This window comes from Staurois parvus, unplaced genomic scaffold (assembly GCF_062004578.1).
Source record: "Staurois parvus isolate SC_StPar_1 unplaced genomic scaffold, SC_StPar_1.0 ptg001080l, whole genome shotgun sequence".
Taxonomy (NCBI): domain Eukaryota; kingdom Metazoa; phylum Chordata; class Amphibia; order Anura; family Ranidae; genus Staurois; species Staurois parvus.
Window position 1 is genome coordinate 12017 of NW_028318876.1, and position 23312 is coordinate 35328.

Here is a 23312-nt window from a genome sequence, read left to right on the forward strand (position 1 = left end):
GGGGGTGGGGCCTGTATACCAAGGGTTACCGCAGGTGGGAAGAGGATTCATCAGGTGCAAACACTTTCTCTGACCCAATGAATGACAGTGGTGGGTGTGGCCTATGTTATATAAACAGATGCAGTGGTGGGTGTGGCCTACCTTATATAAAGAGTTGCAGTGGTGGGTGTGGCCTACCTTATATAAAGAGTTGCAGTGGTGGGTGTGGCCTTCATTGGGGGTGGGGCCTGTATACCAAGGGTTACCGCAGGTGGGAAGAGGATTCATCAGGTGCAAACACTTTGTCTGACCCAATGAATGACAGTGGTGGGTGTGGCCTATGTTATATAAACAGATGCAGTGGTGGGTGTGGCCTACCTTATATAAAGAGTTGCAGTGGTGGGTGTGGCCTACCTTATATAAAGAGTTGCAGTGGTGGGTGTGGCCTTCACTGGGGGTGGGGCCTGTATACCAAGGGTTACCACAGGTGGGAAGAGGATTCATCAGGTGCAAACACTTTCTCTGACCCAATGAATGACAGTGGTGGATGTGGCCTTCATTGGGGGTGGGGCCTGTATACCAAGGGTTACCGCAGGTGGGAAGAGGATTCATCAGGTGCAAACACTTTCTCTGACCCAATCAATGACAGTGGTGGGTGTGGCCTTCATTGGGGGTGGGGCCTGTATACCAAGGGTTACCACAGGTGGGAAGAGGATTCATCAGGTGCAAAAACTTTCTCTGACCCAATGAATGACAGTGGTGGATATGGCCTATGTTATATAAAGAGTTGCAGTGGTGGGTGTGGCCTACCTTATATATAGAGATGCTGTGGTGGGTGTGGCCTATGTTATATAAAGAGTTGCAGTGGTGGGTGTGGCCTACCTTATATAAAGAGTTGTAGTGGTGGGTGTGGCCTACCTTATATAAGGAGATGCAGTGGTGGGTGTGGCCTACCTTATATATAGAGATGCAGTGGTGGGTGTGGCCTACCTTATATAAAGAATTGTAGTGGTGGGTGTGGCCTATGTTATATAAACAGATGCAGTAGTGGGTGTGGCCTACCTTATATAAAGAGTTGTAGTGGTGGGTGTGGCCTACCTTATATAAAGAGTTGTAGTGGTGGGTGTGGCCTATGTTATATAAACAGATGCAGTAATGGGTGTGGCCTACCTTATATAAAGAGTTGCAGTAGTGGCTGATTATTTCCTTGTACAGGCACATTATTTCTGCAATTCCTTATCTGTGGTGGTTTGGGGGGGAGGAAGAGATATTGTGGTGAATTGCCCCAGGCCACACTCACGCTGTGTTTGGGGGGGGAAGAGTTATTGTGGTGAATTGCCCCAGGTCACAGTCACGCTGTGTTTGGGGGGGGGAGGAAGAGATATTGTGGTGAATTGCCCCCCAGGTCACACTCAGGCTGTGTTTGGGGGGGGGAACATTGTGGTGAATTGCCCCAGGTCACACTCACGCTGTGTTTGGGGGGGGGAAGAGATATTGTGGTGAGTTGCCCCAGGCCACACTCACGCTGTGTTTGGGGGGGGACATTGTGGTGAATTGCCCCAGGCCACACTCACGCTGTGTTTCGGGGGGGGGAAGAGATATTGTGGTGAATTGCCCCAGGCCACACTCACGCTGTGTTTCGGGGGGGGGGAAGAGATATTGTGGTGAATTGCCCCAGGTCACACTCACGCTGTGTTTGGGGGGGAGGAAGAGATATTGTGGTGAATTGCCCCAGGTCACACTCACGCTGTGTGTTGATGTGGGCTGTAAATGTTTTGCATGTTCTTCCTTCTAAGGTGTGTTTGTGTGTTATTGTACAATGATTGTGTTTATTATCTTTGCATTGTAATCCTAACACATGTCCATCGCTCTGCTCTTCCAAGTTTGCTTTATTTAGAATGAAATGCAGTTTTCAGACAAACCTGATGAGAAATGTATGTGTGGGGGATTTGGGGAGGGGGGAGGTGTTTATATTTTGGCACGTATGTATTTTTATATTGATATTTTGATCTGCAGCCAGTTTTGTGGATAGATAAGCCTACTATGTGATTTATAATAACTGTTTGTTTCCTGCTGTAACCTGTGAAAGCAGTTCATTAGAAGTAGGTGAATTGGCTCCTGTCTAATTGGCCCTAGTATGTGTATGTATGAATGTGAGTTAGGGACCTTAGATTGTACGCCCCTTGAGGGTTAGGGACCTTAGATTGTACACCCCTTGAGGGTTAGGGACCTTAGATTGTACGCCCCTTGAGGGTTAGGGACCTTAGATTGTACGCCCCTTGAGGGTTAGGGACCTTAGATTGTACGCCCCTTGAGGGTTAGGGACCTTAGATTGTACACTCCTTGAGGGTTAGGGACCTTAGATTGTACACCCCTTGAGGGTTAGGGACCTTAGATTGTACACCCCTTGAGGGTTAGGGACCTTAGATTGTACACCCCTTGAGGGTTAGGGACCTTAGATTGTACACCCCTTGAGGGTTAGGGACCTTAGATTGTACACCCCTTGAGGGTTAGGGACCTTAGATTGTACACTCCTTGAGGGTTAGGGACCTTAGATTGTACACCCCTTGAGGGTTAGGGACCTTAGATTGTACACCCCTTGAGGGTTAGGGACCTTAGATTGTACGCCCCTTGAGGGTTAGGGACCTTAGATTGTACGCCCCTTGAGGGTTAGGGACCTTAGATTGTACGCCCCTTGAGGGTTAGGGACCTTAGATTGTACGCCCCTTGAGGGTTAGGGACCTTAGATTGTACGCCCCTTGAGGGTTAGGGACCTTAGATTGTACACCCCTTGAGGGTTAGGGACCTTAGATTGTACGCCCCTTGAGGGTTAGGGACCTTAGATTGTACGCCCCTTGAGGGTTAGGGACCTTAGATTGTACGCCCCTTGAGGGTTAGGGACCTTAGATTGTACGCCCCTTGAGGGTTAGGGACCTTAGATTGTACGCCCCTTGAGGGTTAGGGACGGCGCTATAGAAGTACCTGAAATAAATAAATAGGTATAATCTTTTAGATTGTAAGCTCTTATGAGCAGGACCGTAAAAAGTGTTTAAAGGCTCATCAATCCCACAGCTTAATCTTTAATGTGCACCTGTATGGAGATCCCTCTTTGGATGTGATGATCCCTCTGCACGGTGCTGGACCGGTGGATGCCTAATTGGAGGAGCAGCATCTGCTGCAGCTATATAACCCAGGCAGGATTTTTAATTTTTTTTCAAAATCTTGTGATAAAAATTAGATCTGCAAAATACCGTGCCTCTGATCAAATACTTTGGGGTGTCTACTTTCTAAAAAAGGGTCATTTGGGAGGTGTGTGAACTTTCCTGGCAATTCAGGACCTTTGAAACTGGGATAGGTAGTAAGGAAGCTAAATATGACCTTTGAAAGCCTGAAGGTGGTCATTAGATTTTGGACCCCCTTACGTGGCTAGGCTTCCAAAAATGCTCTCACATGTGGTATCCCCAGGAGAAGTAGCAGAATGTGTGTTGGGGGTGTAATTCCACATATATCCATGTCTTGTGAGAGAAATATCTCATCTTTGACAACTTTGTAAAAAAAAAATGTTTTTTGTAATTTTCCATAACATTTGTGGCAAAACATAAAATCTTCCATGCACTCAACATGCCTCTCTGCAAATACCTTGTGGGGTCTACTGTGCAAAAAAGGAGTCACCCCACGTCCCATGTACAAGGGGCCTAAGAGATACCGTCAGCTTGTGTCCCATTCCATCAGACTCCTAGAACTGGAAGAGGACATTTTTGGGGGGATGTTGTAGAAGAACCCAGACCACGGTATTGTGCGGTGAAAATATCATCCAACTTTATTCATCATATACATGTGACACTTTAACAACAGAAGGAAAGAGATAGATTGTTTACATTTCAAGGATCTATTTATACCATTTATATCATCTATGCTAAGAAACTGATTAACATATGACACGCCCCTCATTAATACCAGCCCCGCCCACTTATGTAACCCTCTAAACATCCAAATCCCTGTAACTTCCCAGAAGACACTTTCATCTTTTATCCATAACAAGCTGATTGGGTACAAGAGAACCCCGAGCCCCTCCTGCTCATTCCCACACAAGTCCATGTCACCATCTACAAGGTGAGAGGACCTGAAGGAGAACAAGACCATGACCACCAGGACCATCGCCTGACTGAAGCCATGCTCACATTTCTTTCTAATGCTGCTTCTATGGTCTACTCAGATACAGATTTGGCAGATGTACATTCGTGTCTTCAAGGAGCTGATCAAACATGATCTGTGCTTGACTATCTTTTTTGGGGACCAGAGGTGACATTAGGGGTCTGATAGACCTCTTGTGTTTCATTAAAGAGGATCTGTGACCAGCAATATGTTATCACATGCGAGGCTATTAACCCCCTATATGGCAATAATAAAGTTCAGAGAAAGAAAAGTGTAAAGTAACACACTGTAAATGAAAAAACACACAAAACACATTTTAAAGCCCCCATGTGACAGGAGTCACTTTGGGTGGGGGGCCCATGGAACACAGCCCTCTTTGGAGGGGTGGGGAGACCCCTGTGTCAGCTCCTCATATCCCTATTATGTGTAAGTCACCCTGTGCTTGTTAGGGGTACAGGGTGAAATGTTCTAATATTGGTGTGGGGGTTGTTCATTGTTTACTGCCATGTGGTCCCATTGTTCTATTGTGTGTCTTGCTTGGGAGCAAACTATTATGGGATGTATGTGTTTGTATAGTGGCTTGGTGGGGGGTGTTTCCAGCAGCCCTCCTGATGAGTCTGTCTGTTGGTGTGTGTCTCTTGTTGCCAAGTATAGATTGCCCCGCCCTGTGTCATTCTGCAGGAACATTACAGAGCAGCGTTGTCACCCTGTACAGGGAAGTGTTAGATTATAAGACACACAACAAGTAAAGCCCAACTTCAGCTAACGCTTCTACAGCAGTTACAGCAACAGGTTCTCTATAAGGTCCAACCCCCCATATGAATGACAACTGACAGTTGTGAGCACCCCCAGCAGTGTTATAGGATTTGCCCCAATCCCTCCAACTGCCATTTTTGCCAAAATGCTTGGCCTTCTACAGGAAGTAGAAAAAAACGATCTACTGGGAAAATCAACAAATAATGTTACAAGGGGAGACTAGGAAAAACAAAAACTGCTATGCGAATGGCAGAATGCACCATATACGGGCAGCACAGTGGCTAAATGGCTAGCACTTCCGCCTGGCAGTACTAGGGTCATTGGTTCGAATCCCAGCCACGGCACCTCCTGCCTGGAGTTTGCATGTTGTCCCTGTGCCTGTGTGGGTTTCCTCTGGGTTCTCCAGTTTCCTCCCACACTCCAAAGACATGCTGGTAGGTTCATTGGCTTCTGTCTAAATTGGCCCTGGTATGTGTGTGTATGAATGTAAGGTAGGGACCTTAGATTGTACGCCCCTTGAGGGTTAGGGACTGAAGTGAATGTACAATATATATGTAAAGTGCTGCATAAATTAACGGCACTATATAAGTACCTGAAATAAATGTATGTAATGATTGATTTTACCCATGGTACTGCCAATGTCCTAACGTTTCCAGAGACAAGAAGTGCTCTTTGCAAACTTTACCCCAAAGAGAGACCTCCTTTCATAGTCATGAAATTGAACCCCAATTGGAGGAGTTTCAGTCCCCAGAAGTGGCGGGAATATGACCGCACGTGTAGAACTTTGTAAATTCAGATCTCTTGCAGTTGTGCTGTGTTAATATTCTAAGGAGATGAGTAATATCTGGACAGAAGAAGAAGACAACAAGGACATCCATTCTTCACCTGATGGTATCCCTGAGTCTTTCAGCAAAACCAGATGGAACACAAGTGGGCAGCTGAACTTAAATGGTACTGTTGAATGCATCCAATAAACAGCAGAAAATCAGTGTTGGAAGCCTTCTGGCCGCTTAGGGAGTTTCTTTTTCACTGACCAGAGACTTCTCCCTGGATGGGGTCCAAGCTACAGACCTGCCTGCAAAGCTGTCATCTATAAGAGGAGATGAAACATGGAAAGGAAGCATTGATAATGCTTGAATGTATCAGTGTTGGTCATGTATTAGCTCAGGATCTGGCAATGAAGAAAACATTTGGAACACATCTCAGTTGGTGAATGATGAAAATGCAGTACATGTTTAGTCAAAGCTCCTTAAAAAATAAAGATGAGAACCAAGAGGGAAACAGCTCAGTCATTGGTGCTTATCTAAAAAAAAGTCAAAAGGTAAAATATTCACAGACCTTCTAGTTGTGTTTCTGATGGACATAATCACTAAACACAATGCACTCAGTCATTACATTCCAGTTTGTTTTTTAGAGTAACATTTTATCTGTTCACTTCTTCTCTAGCTTGTGGGGTGACATTGGGGCTGTGAAACTAATGGGACACTGGACACTACTTTAATATCCCCTTTCATCTCTGCAGCTGAAATTTGTGAAACCTTTGATGTTAGATTAGCCAGGCATTAACTGTAAAAGCTTTGTCACATTCAAAACACCGATATGGCTTCTCTCCAGTTTGAATCCTCTGGTGTCTGATAAGATGTGACTTCTGTGTAAAAGCTTTATCACATTCAGAACACTGATATGGCTTCTCTCCAGTGTGAATCCTCTGGTGTGCAATAAGATAGGACTTCTTTGCAAAAGCTTTGTCACATTCAGAACACTGATATGGCTTCTCTCCAGTGTGAATCCTCTGGTGTATGATGAGCTCTGACTTCCCTGTAAAAGCTTTCTCACATTCAGAACATTGATATGACTTCTCTCCAGTGTGAATCCTCTGGTGTCTGATAACGTTTGACTTCGATGTAAAAGCTTTGCCACAATTAGAACACTGATATGGCTTCTCTACAGTGATATATTTTGCCTCCATTGTCACATCCAGAACACTGAAAACACTTCTCTGTTGACCTCTGAGGCTGGATCAATGTTGAAGAGGATCCAAAACCTTTATGACTTAGAACGTGGATCTGACTTGTGTCCTGTGTGAATCCTCCAGTGAACTGCAATTAAGACTTTCAGTCAATTAGGACACCCATATGGCTTGTTTCCATGTGACTTAGTTGTATTCAGGAAGATCAACAAGACCGAAAACTTGGTTCACCCATCCACCTGCATAAAAAATAAATATCAGAATTCTATATAAAAGGACTAAATAAAGGTTCTGTTAATTATTAAAAATGTATCTTATACATACAAAGCATATGTACAGCATTATAGAAATGTTTAATCAAATAGATTTTATTAATAAAGTTTCTAAGTGCGCACAGTATTCCCAACATTCAGCCCAGACAATGGAGTCATACATTCTCACGTATAGGCGGTTGTGGCACTGTTACAGATCATACAGAACAATAACTTGCTTTGTCTATGGTGTCACTTTTACCTTTTATAAACAAATGAACAGAGAAAAGAAGAAACAACTTAGAACAATTCAGCTGTACACGGCAAGTAACTCCCCCCCCATACATAGATAGCTGACACCGATCAATGAGGCCCGTGTCTACCCCAAGTATGGGTCTGTAAAGTAGTTACCTAGTAGGAGGATGGAACTGGTTTGGTCCTTTTTTTGTGGATAAAAGTTAAACCTGTAAAGTCTCTGAAGACTTACCTGGGGGGAGCAAGACCCAGAATATCCAGCCAGTTCTGCCAGAGACATACAGTATCTCACAGAAGTGAGCCCCCCCCTCACATTTTTGTAAATATTTGATTCTCTCTTTTCATGTGACAACACTGAAGAAATGACACTTTGTTACAATGTGACGTAGTCAGTGTACAGCTTGTATAACATGGAAATTTGCTGTCCCCTCAAAATAACTCAACACACCGCCATTCATGTCTAAACCGAAGGCAACAAAAGTGAGTCCCCCCCCTAAGTGACAAGGTCCAAATTGGGCCCAATTAGCCATTTTCCCTCCCCGGAGTCATGTGACTTGTTTGTGTTACAAGGTCTCCCCAGCTTCTCACCCCTCCCCTATACACATCCCTCCTCAGCTTCTCACCCCTCCCCTATACACATCCCTCCTAGCTTCTCACCCCTCCCCCATACACATCCCTCCTCAGCTTCTCACCCCTCCCCCATACACATCCCTCCAAGCTTCTCACCCCTCCCCTATACACATCCCTCCAAGCTTCTCACCCCTCCCCTATACACATCCCTCCAAGCTTCTCACCCCTCCCCTATACACATCCCTCCCAGCTTCTCACCCCTCCCCTATACACATCCCTCCTCAGCTTCTCACCCCTCCCCCATACACATCCCTCCTCAGCTTCTCACCCCTCCCCCATACACATCCCTCCTAGCTTCTCACCCCTCCCCTATACACATCCCTCCTCAGCTTCTCACCCCTCCCCTATACACATCCCTCCCCAGCTTCTCACCCCTCCCCTATACACATCCCTCCCAGCTTCTCTCCCCTCCCCTATACACATCCCTCCTCAGCTTCTCACCCCTCCCCCATACACATCCCTCCCAGCTTCTCACCCCTCCCCCATACACATCCCTCCCCAGCTTCTCACCCCTCCCCTATACACATCCCTCCCAGCTTCTCACCCCTCCCCCATACACATCCCTCCCCAGCTTCTCGCCCCTCCCCCATACACATCCCTCCTCAGCTTCTCGCCCCTCCCCTATACACATCCCTCCTCAGCTTCTCGCCCCTCCCCCATACACATCCCTCCCCAGCTTCTCGCCCCTCCCCTATACACATCCCTCCCAGCTTCTCGCCCCTCCCCTATACACATCCCTCCCAGCTTCTCACCCCTCCCCTATACACATCCCTCCCAGCTTCTCACCCCTCCCCTATACACATCCCTCCTCAGCTTCTCACCCCTCCCCTATACACATCCCTCCAAGCTTCTCAAACCTCCCTCATACATATCCTCTCCCAGCTTTTAACCCCTTCCCCATATATATCCCTTCCCAGCTTCTCACCCCCTCCCCCATACACATCCCTTCTGGGCTTCTCACCCCTCCCCCATACACATCCCTCTTTAACTTCTCACCCCTCCCCAGCTTCTTACCCATCCCCCATACATATCTTCCTTAGCTTCTCACCCCTCCCCCATACACAACTGTAACAGAACCGACCCAGACTGCGCTTGAAAACTTCCATCAGAATACCACTTCCCCATCCGGACACCGACCACAGCCGATCATACAAGACTAGACGACACCAGTCCTGAAGTAAACCAGGAGGTAGACTACTTTATTTGAACACAGATACAAGATATATACACTCAGGGGAACAATCCCCCCCTCCCTGCATAATGACCCTGGGGCGGGGCAATCTACATTTAGTAACAAGAGACACAAAAGGTATTCAAACTTCACACCAGCAGACAGTCCCATCAGGAGGGAGGGCCGCTGGAGACACCCCTTCCCCCACCAACCAATACACACAAACACATACATCCAATAATAGTTTGCTCCCAAGCCAGACAAACAATAGAACAATGGGATGCAATCACATGGCATTAAACAATGAAAACTCCTCCACCCCACCTATACATGTCTACACAATATCAGGACATCTCTGTCAAGGTGTTACCTTTCCTCAGGGCTTGTGCTGCTCCATGTGCTGGCATCCATCTTAGGTGTCTGCAAAGCATTGTGGGATCCTTTATGCTTTCAGCCCCCTGTGGCTCCTCCCTCAAGAGGTGGCGGCTTATCACATATAAGTCTGCTGTTTGTAGCTGTCCATTGCATTTGTGTCCTGTCTGTTGCATAGCAGCAAGCTCCTGTTTAGTTTCTCATTGCTCTCCTGGATACCGACTCGGCTTTGGCAAGACTCCTTCCTGGCTTCTGACGGTACGGTATTCGATGTGCCTGCTCACTCCGCCTCTGCTGCTAAGCTACTCATGTCCATGCATCAGGGTTCACGAACCGTTGCCGAGTACGCCATAGAATTTTGTACCCTGGCAGCAGAGGTGGGTTGGAACAATGAGGCTCTGGTGGCTGCTTTCTCTCATATGCGTTGAAGGACGAGATTGCAGCCAAAGAACTGCCTGTGGAGCTCGAAGCACTCATTTCCTTCCTAATCCTGATTGACACCAGGCTCAGGGAGAGGCCTTCACTTAAGGAGTGCCTGCGGAGGCCTCCTAACAGATTGGCACCTACGTTTTCTGTCCCACTAATTCCTCCCTCTCCTCCCACGCCTCCTGGGGATGGCTTGTCTGGCGGTGAGCCCATGCAGCTGGAGTTTGCTCGCCTTTCTGAGGGGGAGCAGGCATTTCGGCATCGGGAGGGTCGCTGCCTGCACTGTGGTCTCGGTGGGCATTTTCGACAGTCCTGTCCGGTCCTTCCGGGAAACGCTCGCACCTGAGATCCTGTTGGGGGCAGATCTTGGGTGGAGTTTCCTTGTCCCCGGTTTCCCATAAAGATAAACCGCTAATCACCGTTGTCCTCTCTTGGGCGGAAGGCTCGGTGACGGCCCAGGCATTGGTAGACTCTGGTGCTGGCGAGTTGTTTATGGACAGTTAGTTTGCTGCTCAGTACTCCGTTCCTCTACAGGCTCGAGTTACTCCATTGGTCCTCAAGGCGATAGATGGCAGGCCTCTGCAACTGCCGCAGGTTACCCACGACACCCTGCTGGTTGAAGTAGCTATTGGGGCTGTTCACAGGGAGTTGGCCTGTTTCTAGGTAATTTCTTCCCCGCACTACTCCGTGGTTTTGGGATATCCCTGGCTTCAGAAGCACAATCCGACCTTTGATTGGTAGTCGGCTGAGATTCTCTCGTGGTCTCCACAGTGTGGGGCCGGTTGCATACGTGGACCTGTTAAGGTGTTGTGTGCCTCCTCGGACTCTGTGTTGCCTACTGACTATGGGGAGTACCTGGACGTGTTTGACAAGGTGTGCGCCGGTGCTCTGCCTCCTCATCGTCCATACGATTGTGCCATAACCTTACAACCCGGTGCCACTCCTCCACGTGGCAGGGTGTATCCTCTTTCGGTTGTGGATAATCAGACCATGGAGGAGTACGTTGCGGATGAGCTTTCCCGGGGGCACATTCGCAAGTCTACTTCTCCAGCAGGAGCTGGCTTTTTCTTCGTGAAAAAGAAGGGCGGTGAGTTGAGGCCTTGCATTGATTTTAGGGGTCTCAATCGAATCACGATTAAGAATGCTTACCCAATTCTGTTGATTACCGAGTTGTTCGACCGCCTCAAGGGAGCAACGGTCTTTACTAAACTCGACCTTAGGGCTGCGTACAACCTCGTACGGATCAAGGAGGGCGACGACTGGAAGACCGCGTTCAGCACCAGAATCGGCCACTATGAATCCCTGGTTATGCCCTTCGGGTTGTGTAACGCTCCCGCGGTCTTTCAGGAGTTCATTAATGATGTCTTTCGTGACTTGTTGCAGCAGTGCGTGGTGGTTTACTTGGACAACATCCTGGTTTACTCTGCGTCCATGGAGTCTCATATTCAGGATGTTAAGCGGCTGCAACAATTACGTGAGAACAAGCTTTTCTGTAAACTCGAGAAGTGTGAATTTCACCGATCCCAGGTTGCCTTTTTGGGCGACATCATTTCCGCCATGGGATTTTCCATGGACCCTCAGAAAGTTTTGGCGGTTCTGCAGTGCCCTTGTTCCAGTGGTCTTCGGTCCATTCAGCGCTTTTTGGGATTCCCCAACTATTATTGAAAGTTTATCAGGAACTTCTCCACGCTGGCCAATCCTCTCTCAGATTTGTCCATGAAGGGTAGTAATCCCGATTGGTCATCCGAGGCCATCTTAGCTTTTGAAGCTCTGAAATCCGCCTTCACTTCGGCTCCGATACTGTCTCATCCCAATCCTGGGTTGCCTTTTGTCCTCGAGGTTGATGCTTCTGAGACGGGAGTAGGCGCCCTCTTGTCTCAGCGTCGGTCACCTGATGGACCCCTACTTTCCTGTGGGTTCTACTCCAGGAAGCTTTCCTCTGCAGAATGCAACTACCAGATTGGAGACAGGGAGTTGTTGGCCATTATTCAGGCTCTCAAGGAATGGAGGCACCTGCTCCAGGGTTCTGCGGTTCCGGTCTTCATTCTCACTGACCACAAGAACCTGACGTATCTCTCGGAAGGTAAGAGGTTGACGCCCCATCAGGCCAGATGGACTCTGTTCTTGTCGCATTTTAACTATGTGGTCTCCTTTTTGTCTGGCTCCAAGAATGTCAGGGCTGATGCCTTGTTGCGGCAATACTCTAAGCTGTCTCGGGAGGACTCTGAGCCGACCTCGGTCATACCTCCGGATCAGATCCTTGCTGCCATTCGTACCAGCCTGACTTCTCCCCTTTGGGAGCAGATTTTGGTGGCTCAAACTGATGCTCCCTCTGAGAGACCGGCTGGTAGATGTTTTGTACCTGAGGGATTGTGCACCCGCTTGCTGAGTACCTACCATAATTCCAAGACTGCCGGTCATCCAGGGAGGAACCAGTTGTCCTGGGTCATTTCTCGTTTATTCTGGTGGCCATCTCTCCGTTCCGACATCGCCTCATATGTAGCGGCATGTTCTGTCTGTGCCCAGAATAAATCTCCTCGGCATCTTCCATTGGGCCTTCTGCAACCCATTCCCAATGGGGAGCATCCCTGGTCACACCTGGGCATGGATTTTACTGTAGACCTCCCTGCGTCTTGAGGCCATACGGTCATTCTTATGGTCATTGATCGTTTCTCCAAGATGTGCCATTGTGTCCCGTTCAAGAAATTGCTGACTGCGCAAGAACTGGCTACGATTTTCGCAAGGGAGATCTTTCGCTTGCATGGGTTGCCGAAGGTGATTGTCTCGGACCGTGGGAGCCAGTTTGTTTCCAGGTTCTGGCGTGCATTCTGCTCCCAGTTGGGTATCAAGCTCTCTTTCTCTTCGGTCTACCACCCCCCCATTGGACTGCGGAGTGTTCCAACCAGGCCCTGGAACAATTCCTTCGCTGCTATATATCAGACCATCAAGACAATTGGGTCGATCTCCTGCCATGGGCAGAGTTTGCGAGGAACTCGGCTGTCAACTCCTCCTCCGGGATGTCTCCCTTCATGGCCAACTATGGGTTCCAACCCGCTGTATTGCCCGAGTTGTTCTCGCCACAGGACATTCCAGCTGTGGATAACCACTTTCCTCCTGGGGGCAGATCCAGAGGTCCTTGAGGGACTCAGCTCAGCGCCAGAAGCTCCAGGCTGACCGTAGACGGTTGCCCACTCCTTCTTACCAGGTCAGAGATCGGGTGTGGTTGTCCACTCGTAACCTCAATCTGTGGGTGCCCGCACAGAAACTGGCTCCCCGTTTTGTTGGTCCTTTCCTCATTCTCCGCAGGGTGAACCCGGTTGCCTATGCCCTTGCTCTTCCTCCTGGGATGCGTATCTCCAATGTCTTCCACGTATCCCTGTTGAAGCCTCTAGTCTGTAATTTCTTTACTGCCTCTCCGCCTCGGCCTCGTCCTATCCGGGTCGACGGTCATCAGGAGTATGAGGTGAGCCGCATCCTGGACTCTCGGTTGGTCCGAGGTCGGGTGCAGTTCCTGGTCCATTGGCGTGGTTATGGTCCCGAGGAGCGTTCCTGGGTTCCTTCAGCGGATGTTCATGCTCCTGCCCTCCTCCGCACTTTTCACGCCCGCTTTCCCCAGAAGCCCTATGTTGAGCCGGGGAGGGGCCCTTGAGGAGGAGGTACTGTCAAGGTCCTACCTTTCCTCAGGGCTTGTGCTGCTCCATGTGCTGGCATCCATCTTAGGTGTCTGCAAATCATTGTGGGATCCTTCATGCTTTCAGCCCCCTGCGGCTCCTCCCCCAGAAGGTGGCGGCTTATCACATATAAGTCTGCTGTTTGTAGCTGTCCATTGCATTTGTGTCCTGTCTGTTGCACAGCAGCAACCTCTTGTTTAGTTTCTCATTGCTCTCCTGGATACCGACTCGGCTTTGGCAAGACTCCTTCCTGGCTCCTGATCCGGGCTCTGGCGACCATCCTTCCTGGCTTCTGACCCCGGCTCTGGCGATCATCCTTCCTGGCTTCTGACCACGGCTCTGGCGATCATCCTTCCTGGCTTCTGACCACGGCTCTGGCGATCATCCTTCCTGGCTTCTGACCACGGCTCTGGCGATCATCCTTCCTGGCTTCTGACCCCGGCTCTGGCGACCATCCTTCCTGGCTACTGTTCTACCAAGTCATCCGCTGTTGCTGTTGGACTTGCAGACTCTGTCTTGTTTTTGTATAATAAACCTACCTTTAATTGCACCTCCTTGTGTGTCTGGCTCCTCGCTCCCTGACACTCTCACCCTGCACCCCCAACAGGCACAGGGAGAGGGATATGGGGTGTTGAGACAGGGGTCTCCCCACCTCTCCAAAGTGAGCTGGGCTCAATGGGCCCCGCACCCAAAGTGACTCCCGTCACAAAAGTCCTCCTTAACATCTCACCCCTTCCACATACACATCCCTCCCCAGCTTCTCACCCCTCCCCCATACACATACACATTTTTCCCCCCAACTTCTCACCCCTCCACCATTTGCATCCCTCCCCAACTTCTCACCCCTTCCCCATACAAATCCCTCCTCAGCTTTTCACCTCTCCCCCATACACATCCCTCCCAAACTTCTCACCCCTCCCCCATACACATCCCTCCCAAACTTCTCACCCCTCCCGCATACACATTCCTCCCAGCTTCTCACCCTTCCCCCATACACATTTTTCCCCCAACTTCCCACCCCTACCAAGCTTCTCGCCCCTCCCCCATACACATCCATCCCCATCTTCTCACCCCTCCCCCATACACATCAATCCACATCTTCTCACCCCTCCCTCCAAGTTTCTCACCTCTCCCCCATACAAATCCCCTCACAGCTTCTCACCCTTCCCCCATACACATCTCTCCCAGCTTCTCACCCTTCCCCCATACACATACATAGCCCTCCAAGTTTCTCACCCCTCCCCCATACACATCTGTGACGGGGGTCATTTTGGGTGGAGGTGGGGAGACCCCTGTCTCAGTTCCCCATATCCCTCTTATGTGTAAATCATCCTGTGCCTGTTAGGGGTACAGGGTGATCTGTCCTAATATTGTGTGGGGGTTGTTGACTGTTTAATGACATGTGGCTGCATCCCATTGTTCTGTTGTTTGTATGGCTTGGGAGCAAAATATTATGGGATGTATGTGTTTGTGTGTATTAGTTTATTAGCTTAGTGGGGGGGGGGGTCTCCAGCAGCCCTCCCCCCTGATGGGACTGTCTGCTGGTGTGAAGTTTTAATACCTGTGTGTCTCTTGTTACTAAATGTAGATTGACCCGCCATGTATGTGTTTATGTGTATTGGCTTGGTGGGGGAGGTGTCTCCAGCAGTCCTCTCTCCTGATGGGACTGTCTGCTGGTGTCTCTTGTTACTAAATGTAGATTGCCCCACCCAGGGTCATTATGCAAGGAGGGGGGATTGTCCCCTGAGTGTATATATCTTGTATCTGTGTTCAAATCAAAAAGTCTACCTCCTGGTTTACTTCAGGACTGGTGTCGTCTAGTCTTGTATGGTCGGCTGTGGTGTCCGTGGTCAGTGTTCGGAGGGGGAAGTGGTAGTCTAACGGAAGTACTCAAGCGCAGTCTGGGTCGGTTCCGTTACATTGGTGGCAAGGTTGTGCTTCCTGGCTGTGAACACGTCCAAACCACTACCGGGATTCAAGATCAGGAAAGTAGATGTTGGTCACCCCAGTGGAGATGTGGACCTGGCATCAGAGTTCCCGGGGCTGCTGCGGATTGTTCTTGCATCATACCCCAGGACTGTGTCTGCGGATGAGTACTTGGAGCTCAGGCAGTGGATTTGGGAGGTGCTTTGGAGAGGAACCCTCCAGGTTGCTGGTATGTACAAGGACAAGCGCTATCCAACCCCAGGGGAACGGGCCAGGAACCATCGGAAGTTACGGATGCCATTCCTGGGAGAGCGACCCCAGGAGCAATGGGTGACTGAGTTGGACAGGCTGGTCCAGCAGGAGACAAAGCTGGACAACCGATATTGGGCTCTGCAATGGCATGCAGAGCAGAAATATTTAGGAGTGACAAAAGAAAGATCTCCGGAGGGATATGACTTTGGTGGTCCTGGATTGCTGTGGGAGAGCCTTACAGATCATTTTGTGATTGGCAATGAAGGAGAACCTACCCTTGAGGACCTGCGAGAAGACAGAGAGGCTATGTTCAGTCTCACAGGAGTCTCAGAGCTTGAACCAGATCTGGAATACCTACTGATGAAAGAACAGGATCTGGAAAGGGCATACAGGCAACTGCTAAAACATGTTCAGCAGCATGCCCAAGAATCGGCAGTGGAAATTCCAGAGATTGCCATCCTCAAACCTGAAGTGCTAACAAAAGGGCAGAGCTCTGCTAGCCTCTGCCCAGCACTGGTAACATCTTCTGGGTTCCATGGATAGGAGATGGTGAACCCCTATCCCCAGACACCAGTTCCAGAAACTGGGGACTTGATTGACTTTTCTGCTGAGGAGGAACCAGCCGGCATGCCTCCAGCAGAAGAGCTGGCATCAGGGCATGGCGTGGTTGACCTCTGCCCACAACAATCAGCACCGCAGGAGCTACAGGAAGAGGATGCAATCGGCACCTCACAACGGCAGTTTGAGCTGATGACCGTGGATGGGACTTCGGTCTCCACTGACACAACCCCAGAAAAGGGTCTGGCATTGGGACAGGAGGATGTCAGCCTTACTTTGCAAACACTGGGGGGTGTCCATCAAGTCAAAGTGGATGAGACTACAGTCACCACAGGGATGCTGGGCAGTCGGCCCAGATCCCCCACAGCATGATGGAGTCGGCCCAGATCCCCCACAGCATGATGGAGTCGCCCAGATCCCCAACAGCATGATGGAGCCGGCCCAGCCACCCTGTCTTCTCACCAGTGGCTGAGAGAACATCAGGTAGAAGAACCAGTCCATACTTCTTCCCAGCGGCGGGTATGTTCTACGAGAGAGGCAGAGGTTGGCTCGGTGTGTAATGCTTTGTGTGGGACAATTTATTTGGGGTACTGTGTCGGTGCTGCATTGGGGGACTGGAGGTACCGACTAACTTCAGAGTCAACCCGTTTGGGGTCTCCTCCTGTGTTAGTCCCCTGCCAAAAGGTGCGATATATGATGGGAGTGACTTTGGGTGCGGGGCCCATGGAACACAGCCCCCTTTGGAGAGGTGGGGAGACCCCTTTCTCAGCTCCCCATATCCCTCTTATGTGTAAGTCACCCTGTGCCTGTTATGGGTACAGGGGGATCTGTCCTAATATTGTGTAGACATGTCTAGGAGACAGGTGGGGTGGGGGGGTTGTGGATTGTTTGGTGTTGTGTGGTTGCATCCCAATGTTCTATTGTCTGTCTGGTTTGGGAGCAAACGTTTATGGGATGTGTGTGTTTATGTGTATTAGCTTAGTGGGGGGGGGTCTCCAGCAGCCCTCCCTCCTGATGGGACTGTCTGCTGGTGTGAAGTTTGAATACCTGCGTGTTTCTTGTTACTAAATGTAGATTGCCCCGCCCCAGGGTCATTATGCAGGGAGGGGGGATTGTCTGCGGTGTGTATATCTTGTATCTGTGTTCAAATAAAGTAGTCTACCTCCTGGTTTACTTCAGGACTGGTGTCGTCTGGTCTTGTATGGTCGGCTGTGGTGTCCGTGGTCGGTGTTCGGAGGGGGAAGCGGTATTCTAATGAAAGTAGTTAAGCGCAGTCTGGGGTCGGTTCAGTTACATCCCCAAAAAGACTTGCAGCTGGAATTGCAGCCAAAGGGGGTCCTACAAAGTACTGACTCCGGGGGGCCGAATACAAATGCCGCCACACTTTTCACAGGTTTATTGGTCACAAATGTTGGAAACCATTTCTCATTTTCCTTCCACTTCACAATTATGTGCCACTTTGTGTCCATCACATCCAATCCCGATAAATACAATGTAACATGACAACATGGGGGGGCATTTCAAGGCACTGTAATGTGTATTGCTATCATGTAAAGGACCAATAGCCTCCTGTATGATGGCATATAGGTGACAGGTTCTCTTTATGGAGACCCCCGGGGTCTATTAGACTCTGGATGTCTCCTGTCTACTCCACTGCAGATGATGGAACACAGACCGCCTTCCATCAGCTGCTTCCCCGGCACTGATCCCGGAGAATGACAGCTCCAGTCCAGGAAGTGATGTCATCCACGTCATACATGTCACTTCCTGGTCTGTGTACAGGAGGTCCGCTGAGCTCCCGCCACCCTTCCCAGTGACACCCACCATGACAGCACCGGGCTCTGCTGTCCCACATGGTGTAATGGGGGGAGGGGCACATCTCAGTGGTGGGTGTGGGAATGATAGGTGGCTTTACAGCCACTTGTATCACTTCCACATGACAGCCGACATTCGGAATTACTAAAGTCCTCACACTCCCAGCTGTATAACGGTGGGCACTGTGGGGGAAAAACACGTCTGCAGCATTGATACCAATCCAAATCTCCAGCAAGTGGCTGCAGATTCAAATATAACCGCCCCCCATCCTGACACCCTAGGATGTACAGGAGAGGAGTACGGAGGTATGACAGTGATGGGTATGTACAGGAGAGGAGTACGGAGGTATGACAGTGATGGGTATGTACAGGAGAGGAGTACGGAGGTATGACAGTGATGGGTATGTACAGGAGAGGAGTGTGGAGGTATGACAGTGATCGGTATGTACAGGAGAGGAGTACGGAGGTATGACAGTGATCGGTATGTACAGGAGAGGAGTACGGAGGTATGACAGTGATGGGTATGTACAGGAGAGGAGTACGGAGGTATGACAGTGATGGGTATGTACAGGAGAGGAGTACGGAGGTATGACAGTGATGGGTATGTACAGGAGAGGAGTACGGAGGTATGACAGTGATGGGTATGTACAGGAGAGGAGTACGGAGGTATGACAGTGATGGGTATGTACAGGAGAGGAGTACGGAGGTATGACAGTGATGGTTATGTACAGGAGAGGAGTACGGAGGTATGACAGTGATGGGTATGTACAGGAGAGGAGTACGGAGGTATGACAGTGATCGGTATGTACAGGAGAGGAGTGTGGCGGGTATGACAGTGATGGGTATGTACAGGAGAGGAGTGTGGAGGTATGACAGTGATCGGTATGTACAGGAGAGGAGTACGGAGGTATGACAGTGATCGGTATGTACAGGAGAGGAGTACGGAGGTATGACAGTGATGGGTATGTACAGGAGAGGAGTACGGAGGTATGACAGTGATGGGTATGTACAGGAGAGGAGTACGGAGGTATGACAGTGATGGGTATGTACAGGAGAGGAGTACGGAGGTATGACAGTGATCGGTATGTACAGGAGAGGAGTACGGAGGTATGACAGTTATGGGTATGTACAGGAGAGGAGTACGGAGGTATGACAGTGATGGGTATGTACAGGAGAGGAGTGTGGAGGTATGACAGTGATGGGTATGTACAGGAGAGGAGTACGGAGGTGTGACAGTGATCGGTATGTACAGGAGAGGAGTACGGAGGTATGACAGTGATGGGTATGTACAGGAGAGGAGTACGGAGGTATGACAGTGATGGGTATGTACAGGAGAGGAGTACGGAGGTATGACAGTGATGGGTATGTACAGGAGAGGAGTACGGAGGTATGACAGTGATGGGTATGTACAGGAGAGGAGTACGGAGGTATGACAGTGATCGGTATGTACAGGAGAGGAGTACGGAGGTATGACAGTGATGGGTATGTACAGGAGAGGAGTACGGAGGTATGACAGTGATGGGTATGTACAGGAGAGGAGTACGGAGGTATGACAGTGATGGGTATGTACAGGAGAGGAGTACGGAGGTATGACAGTGATGGGTATGTACAGGAGAGGAGTACGGAGGTATGACAGTGATGGGTATGTACAGGAGAGGAGTACGGAGGTATGACAGTGATCGGTATGTACAGGAGAGGAGTACGGAGGTATGACAGTGATCGGTATGTACAGGAGAGGAGTACGGAGGTATGACAGTGATCGGTATGTACAGGAGAGGAGTACGGAGGTATGACAGTGATGGGTATGTACAGGAGAGGAGTATGGAGGTATGACAGTGATGGGTATGTACAGGAGAGGAGTACGGAGGTATGACAGTGATCGGTATGTACAGGAGAGGAGTACGGAGGTATGACAGTGATCGGTATGTACAGGAGAGGAGTACGGAGGTATGACAGTGATGGGTATGTACAGGAGAGGAGTACGGAGGTATGACAGTGATCGGTATGTACAGGAGAGGAGTACGGAGGTATGACAGTGATGGGTATGTACAGGAGAGGAGTATGGAGGTATGACAGTGATGGGTATGTACAGGAGAGGAGTGTGGGGGGTATGACAGTGATGGGTATGTACAGGAGAGTACGGAGGTATGACAGTGATGGGTATGTACAGGAGAGGAGTACGGAGGTATGACAGTGATGGGTATGTACAGGAGAGGAGTACGGAGGTATGACAGTGATGGGTATGTACAGGAGAGGAGTACGGAGGTATGACAGTGATGGGTATGTACAAGAGAGGAGTACGGAGGTATGACAGTGATGGGTATGTACAGGAGAGGAGTACGGAGGTATGACAGTGATGGGTATGTACAGGAGAGGAGTACGGAGGTATGACAGTGATGGGTATGTACAGGAGAGGAGTACGGAGGTATGACAGTGATGGGTATGTACAGGAGAGAAGTACGGAGGTATGACAGTGATGGGTATGTACAGGAGAGGAGTACGGAGGTATGACAGTGATGGGTATGTACAGGAGAGGAGTACGGAGGTATGACAGTGATGGGTATGTACAGGAGAGGAGTACGGAGGTATGACAGTGATGGTTATGTACAGGAGAGGAGTACGGAGGTATGACAGTGATGGGTATGTACAGGAGAGGAGTACGGAGGTATGACAGTGATGGGTATGTACAGGAGAGGAGTACGGAGGTATGACAGTGATTGGTATGTACAGGAGAGGAGTACGGAGGTATGACGGTTCCCAGGGAGGAGTATCTCAGGAAGGGTCTATACTCCACCATAACTCTGGTTCTCGGAGTGTCAGGTCCCAGCGGGTTCTCCTGGTGTCTCTCCTGTTATTCTGTCTCGGACACATCAGAGGAACATGGTGGGAGATCGGCCTGAATGTCCTTCCTAGGAGGGAATACCGGAGCCATTCTGAGGCCCATTTAATGGCCGGCAATGAGGAGGAAACCAACACTGAGAAGTAGATGCTGAGATATATATATATACATGTATACACGCAGATCATCTATAGCCGGGACCAGGAATAGGAGATTCACCTGACTTACCCGTGTGCTCTGACATGGAGAAGATCCCATGCTGGCCCTATGGTGGCCGTGTGTTCAGGATGGAGACCGACAATCACAGGACCTTCTGGAAGCCGATCTAAAATGGCTGAGAGGAGGAAAGTGTTCCCGGGACAGGAAGTGATACAGGACAGGAAGTGACACAGACAGGAAGTGACCCAGACAGGAAATGACACCTGACAGATTCATACAGAGGGTGCAGTGTGGAGAGCAGACACTAGATGGTGCTGGCCCAAAAAAAGCTGAATATCATAAAACAACAGGATAAAAAGCTGAAAAACAAAAGACGATGGCGGATCGAACCCTTCTATTATCAATGAAACACAGTTATCACATCACAGTGGATTAGATCTCCCTCCTTCATTTTGTTGTAGCCCTCCTGTCCCTCCTCCAGCAGCCATTTTCCCTTAGTCTGATATCAATGTTCTCGCAGTTATACACATCACATTGCAGTGGATTAGATCTCCCTCCTCCATTCTGTTGTAGCCCGCCTGTCCCTCCTCCGGCGGCCATTTTCCCTTAGTCTAATACAATGTTCGTACAGTTATCACATTACAGTGGATTAGATCTCCCTCCTCCATTCTGTTGTAGCCCGCCTGTCCCTCCTCCGGCGGCCATTTTCCCTTAGTCTGATATGAATGCTGGCACATTTTGTCCCCTGATATCAGACATTAGCCGGGTGATTGTATACACACAGCGGGCAGATCTCAATCAATGTCACCCACTAGTCTATACTGTCACGGGGTTGGCCAGCCAATCATGTGGCTCCTATTCTGTCCTTCCAATGACCATTCCTAGTACATAGGACTCATCTTCCATACTACATTCATGATACAACAAGATGGAAACTCCCAATATACAGAGAAAATCTCCCATAAAATACATAGAAATCACATCTGCCCTAAAGGGCCATAAACATAAGAAGATTGCCCCCGACGCCCCCAGATTCATCTACAATACTAGCCAAGGTGTCATTGGTCCCCCTAATACACGGATAGTACCCCAATCCTGCATTCATACATGTGACAATACACCATGGATTCCTCCCGCTCTATATTATGTCTCCATACAAATCAGTCGCCATCCAATCCATCCATCTCACAAAATCTCCAATACCCAGCAAATGTTTCCGTCTCCTCCTAGTAATAACCATGTGATCTCCATGAGAATAAAGCGCCAATTTGTGTCCTTATCCCCTCCCCCTACGCAGGATGTACACCCCTTCATGGCCATGCCTCTTTCTGTAACTGACAATTGCGCGGTCGTGCAACGCTGCACCCAAACTAAATATCCGTCCTTTCTTCACACAAATAGAGCTTTCTGTCGGTGGGATGTCATCACCTGCGCGCTTTTTATTTTTCACGCTATAAACAAAGGAAGACCGAAAATTTAGAAGAAAAATGATATTTTGTACTTTCAGCTATAAAATATATAAAGTAACCTCAAAGTTAGTTATAAATTTCACCAAAATGTCTCCCGCTCCATGTTTATGGGAAAAGGACCCCAATAAGTGGGTATTGATTGCTGTGTGTGACCGTTATATCGTCTGCAGACTATGGGGAGATCATGGAATTCATGACTTTTTTTTGCTATACAGCACTGCACTAGTTTAACTGACAATTGCGCGGTCGTGCAATACGATACATAAATGAAATGTATGCACTTTTTTCACACAAATAGAGCTTTTTTTTGGTATTTGATCTCCTGTGCGCTTCTTATTTTTGGTGCTATAAACAAAAACAGTTTTGAAATTAAAAAAAAAAACAATTTGTGATGGGAGTCACTTTGGGTGAGGAGAGGTGGGGAGACCCCTGTCTGAGCTCCCCATATCCCTTGTATGTGTAAGTCACCCTGTGCCTGTTAGGGGTGCAGGGTGATCTGTCCTAATATTGGGGGGGGGGGGTTGTTCATTGTTTAATGCCATGTGATTGCATCCCATTGTTCTATTGTGTGTCTTGCTTGGGAGCATACTATTATGGGATGAATGTGTTTGTGTATTGGCTTGGTGGGGGGGGGGGTTCCTCCAGCAGCCCTCCCTCCTC

General features: G+C 49.2%; 1 protein-coding gene across 1 annotated transcript; it reads right to left on the reverse strand.

Moving 5' to 3' along the window:
* Positions 1 to 3803: 3803 nt before the first annotated feature.
* On the reverse strand, positions 3804 to 21617 carry LOC149440456 (uncharacterized). The gene is made up of 2 exons (XM_089658588.1): positions 21253 to 21617; positions 3804 to 7098 (listed from the first exon to the last, which is right to left on the reverse strand). Exon 2 carries the CDS (start codon positions 6857 to 6859, stop codon positions 6437 to 6439), a length of 423 nt encoding a protein of 140 aa, XP_089514714.1. The 5' UTR covers positions 6860 to 7098; positions 21253 to 21617; the 3' UTR covers positions 3804 to 6436.
* Between the last annotated feature and the right edge of the window lie 1695 nt (positions 21618 to 23312).